The sequence below is a fragment of the Triticum dicoccoides genome, chromosome 5A (genome assembly GCF_002162155.2).
Source record: "Triticum dicoccoides isolate Atlit2015 ecotype Zavitan chromosome 5A, WEW_v2.0, whole genome shotgun sequence".
Taxonomy (NCBI): Eukaryota; Viridiplantae; Streptophyta; class Magnoliopsida; order Poales; family Poaceae; genus Triticum; species Triticum dicoccoides.
The window spans coordinates 704,789,368-704,792,788 of NC_041388.1; the positions used below are offsets into that span (position 1 = coordinate 704,789,368).

The following is a 3,421-nucleotide window of genomic DNA, read 5'->3' on the forward strand; positions in this document are numbered from 1 at the left end:
GGTGCCGCGGCAATACAGTGGGCGAACACGGTGCTCCGGCGCCCTGCTGCCCACTTGCCCAACGGTTTGGTGGATGGGCGTGTCTGGGTGCTGGCGACAGTGGTGATCTAGGCTTCCAGATCTTGATCCAGACGATGCAGGTTGCGGGTGGCTGCCCTCGCCATGGCCTCGGCTGGTGGTAGTGGAGGCGTAGCAGCGATGGGATAGAGGGCAGATTGGTCACCTCCAGTTGCTCTGACGGCGAACAACGACGAGCTCAAAGGTGGGCATCCCTCGGTGAGCAGTTTTGGTCGATGGTGGTGTTTCACGGGGTTGTCCTTGCCAGTGGTCAGGTGTCATTGGTGGTCTCGCGTGGAGCTACGTCAACCGCCGAGGTGGGGTAGCACATGGGTTGCTCGGTGTTGAGGTTGGCAAGAGGTATGGCGGCGCCGACATGGTCGGGCCACCCATCACCGGCACAAGGGTGTACTAGACGTGGATGCTTCCTCTCCCCTTCCTCCTGCTTTCTATGCCTCAGCGCGCTGCCATAGCTCCGGCATTGTTCTAGGCGGGACATACTCTTCGGCCCCGTCGGTTGGGGACTGCCTTTGGACCAAAGCCAAACACTTTGGCTGGTCTTGGAGGGGTTTGGATGCAGGGCAGCGGCCCTGGCGGCGGGAGGCGCGACATTCGTAGGCGGAGCATGCGTCTCAGGTGCGGGCGGGCAACCATGGCCACACGGGTGGCTTGGTTGCGTGTGTTTAGTGGAGCTAGGGTGTGACAGGGGTGTGTAAACGCTAGCGTGCACCACCTGCCCAATCCGTGTCCTGGCCGATGGTGGCAACATTGATATGTTGACGTTGTACCCTTCCTATAGGCTCCATCGCCGTGTTCCGACTCCTTTCATCATGCTTCAGATGAAAACTTGATCTACATGTGGTTGTACCCTTCTGGGAGACACCATTTTGGAGTCCTGGCTTCATCGTTGTCCGTATCACCTCTTCGTTGTGGTTCATGGTGGAGGTCTCCGTCTGCTCCAAACGGTCTTCTTTGCATATCTGTAGTTAGCTTGGTAGTCGGTGGGGTGGTGTGTCAGTGCCCGACACCTTTGTATCTTGTCTTACGTGTGTGTTGTGTGCGGTGGTGACGAGTGTTTATATCGGCCTACTCGGTTGTAACGCGGTGATGGTTGCTTTATAATATAAAGCGGGGAAAACCCCTTTTTCGTCATAACCAATGGTAGACATCATAGTGCCGCACATGTATAGCACACAAGCACTATATATGTAGAATTTCCTGAGGTGTTCAACCAAACCAGCAAACCTACATTAAATTACTAGATAATCGTTTATTGTATTGGAGAAGAGGAAGAGAACCCTGAATTTTCATTTGTTATGGGAAATACGACGCATAATAACCAAAATAGCATACGACATCATATCAGAGTGATGAAAAAAGATATTGTTGATTATTCATAACATTGAAATACATTGGTGGTTTACAGACACACAGCGGCATGACATACTATCCATTTATTTTATAGATAGGGATGCTCGAGAAATTCAACCAAATATTTGGTTTATGCACTAATCTTCTGTGTAATCAACAAATGACTGACTTAGTTGTGGTTGTTCTCCCAAAATTGAGCCTGGAGATAGTCTATTGTATTCTTTTCCACCTGAAATGCCTTGGCAAGAACATCATCTGAAATTGGTGGGTCTGACCCAAACACTGCATTGGCAATTGTGATAGCCCCTGGGTTCTGGCTGCTAAGCGCGGCAATTGCAACAGCGGGCTGGTGGGGGTTGGGGTTGAATTGGAAGTGGATGAGCCCCACGGGAAAGACAAACACATCACCTTTGTTGAGCACCTTGGAGAAGAACTTGTTTCTGTTGGGGGCGGGCTGGTTGGATGTGACAAAGCCAACATACAATGTCCCCTCGAGCACCGTGAGGATCTCAGTGGCGCGAGGGTGCGTATGTGGTGGGTTCTGACCCAAGGGAGCATAGTCGATGCGTGCAATTGAGATGCCGAGGGTGTTGAGTCCAGCAATCTGCATGACGTTGATCAAAGTGACGTTGGATCCAACCTTGTTGGTCACCCTAGGCTTGTCGAGGTTGGCTGCCTTGAAGAAGTCGTCTGCGTTAACTTCCATCGGGTTCTTGCAAACAAATCCATTGACACGCACTGGTGCATAGAGGAGATGTAACATGTAAACTCAGATCTTACCAAGCTGTTTCGACTTGAATATAATTTCTAGAAATTCATTTGGTGAAAACATGATGAGAAACCACATAGTACCTGGCGAATGCATGTCAGCGACACAAAAGTCCTGGAGTGGGCCAGGATCGGAGGCAATGGCCTACCATGAGACCAAGGCAAGAAGAGCAGCAAGGAGAAGGATGGAAGAGGAGGTTGCCATTAGAGTTTAGTATCGTTGGCTCTTCTTTTCTCTTGTGTTCCTGTTTGTGTTTGTGGCCTGAGTGATGCTTTGAACATGCAGGGTGTGTATGTGTTTATATAGGCGCAATGAGCCGTGTGCGAAACTCGGGAGCAATAGACATAGTCAGGTGGAACCGACCAACAGATTGAAATGGTCTCTGGCTGCTGATTAAACTATTTTGCATAAACTTTACAAGTTCCCCTTTACACGTTTTCCCTTCAATGAAGCCATGTAGCGTATACAATTACAGATAGATAAAGCAACTCTATGTGATGTAAGACTCAGTAGTAACTTTATTGTTTCTCCATCTCACCCGAGTCTCCACAATGCATGCATGGCTAATTCCAGGAAAGTTCACCACCCGTCACCATTATTATTGAAGGAAAACATTTATAAACAAGAAACATCCGGCAAGATAAACTAATGAATTTCACTAGTTTAATTAGGTATCTAAGTATCCTGCGTTTCTATCATACTATCATATACCTGGTCATAGTCTGAACTGGTGCGCGCAAAATCAGTCAAAGAGCAGTTGAGAAAAGCCGACATGCACAGACAAAGTCACCTACTAATGCGTGGGTTTCATGGGTGCAAGACTTCTAAAGACATATAGAGTGACTACTACTCATGTACTTTCCGCAAGTTGGTATAGAATGTGTAAAATCAAGCTTTTCAAAGATTTGTCGTGAAGTCCACATAACAATGCACCTGCTATTTTGTAGCAGCCCTTGCTTTCATCACTTCAATCAGATATTTACTTAGTCAAATTTCTCTCGCAGTGGTTGAGTATTTGCAGGAAGAAGCAACGACATTAGTGGACGTGCCTATCTAACCAAACGGAGAGCTATGACAGTACATCCAACGACTAGGCCAGGCGCCACACGATCATAAACCGATTAATTTCTTGGAGATGTGCGTTTAAGTTTCCATACAGACAAGACATTTCCATGATACAAATAAAATGCTGCTATCACAAACTTGTTACAAGGAAATGCAGAG

At 47.9% G+C, this 3,421-nt stretch overlaps 1 protein-coding gene across 1 annotated transcript; it reads right to left on the bottom strand.

The window, feature by feature from the left end:
- Positions 1-1,448: 1,448 nt before the first annotated feature.
- Positions 1,449-2,448, bottom strand: LOC119298545 (germin-like protein 8-5). Its single transcript, XM_037575904.1, has 2 exons — positions 2,281-2,448; positions 1,449-2,166 (listed from the first exon to the last, which is right to left on the bottom strand). The coding sequence occupies exons 1-2, from the start codon at positions 2,291-2,293 to the stop codon at positions 1,598-1,600; spliced, it is 582 nt and encodes a 193-aa protein (XP_037431801.1). The 5' UTR covers positions 2,294-2,448; the 3' UTR covers positions 1,449-1,597.
- Between the last annotated feature and the right edge of the window lie 973 nt (positions 2,449-3,421).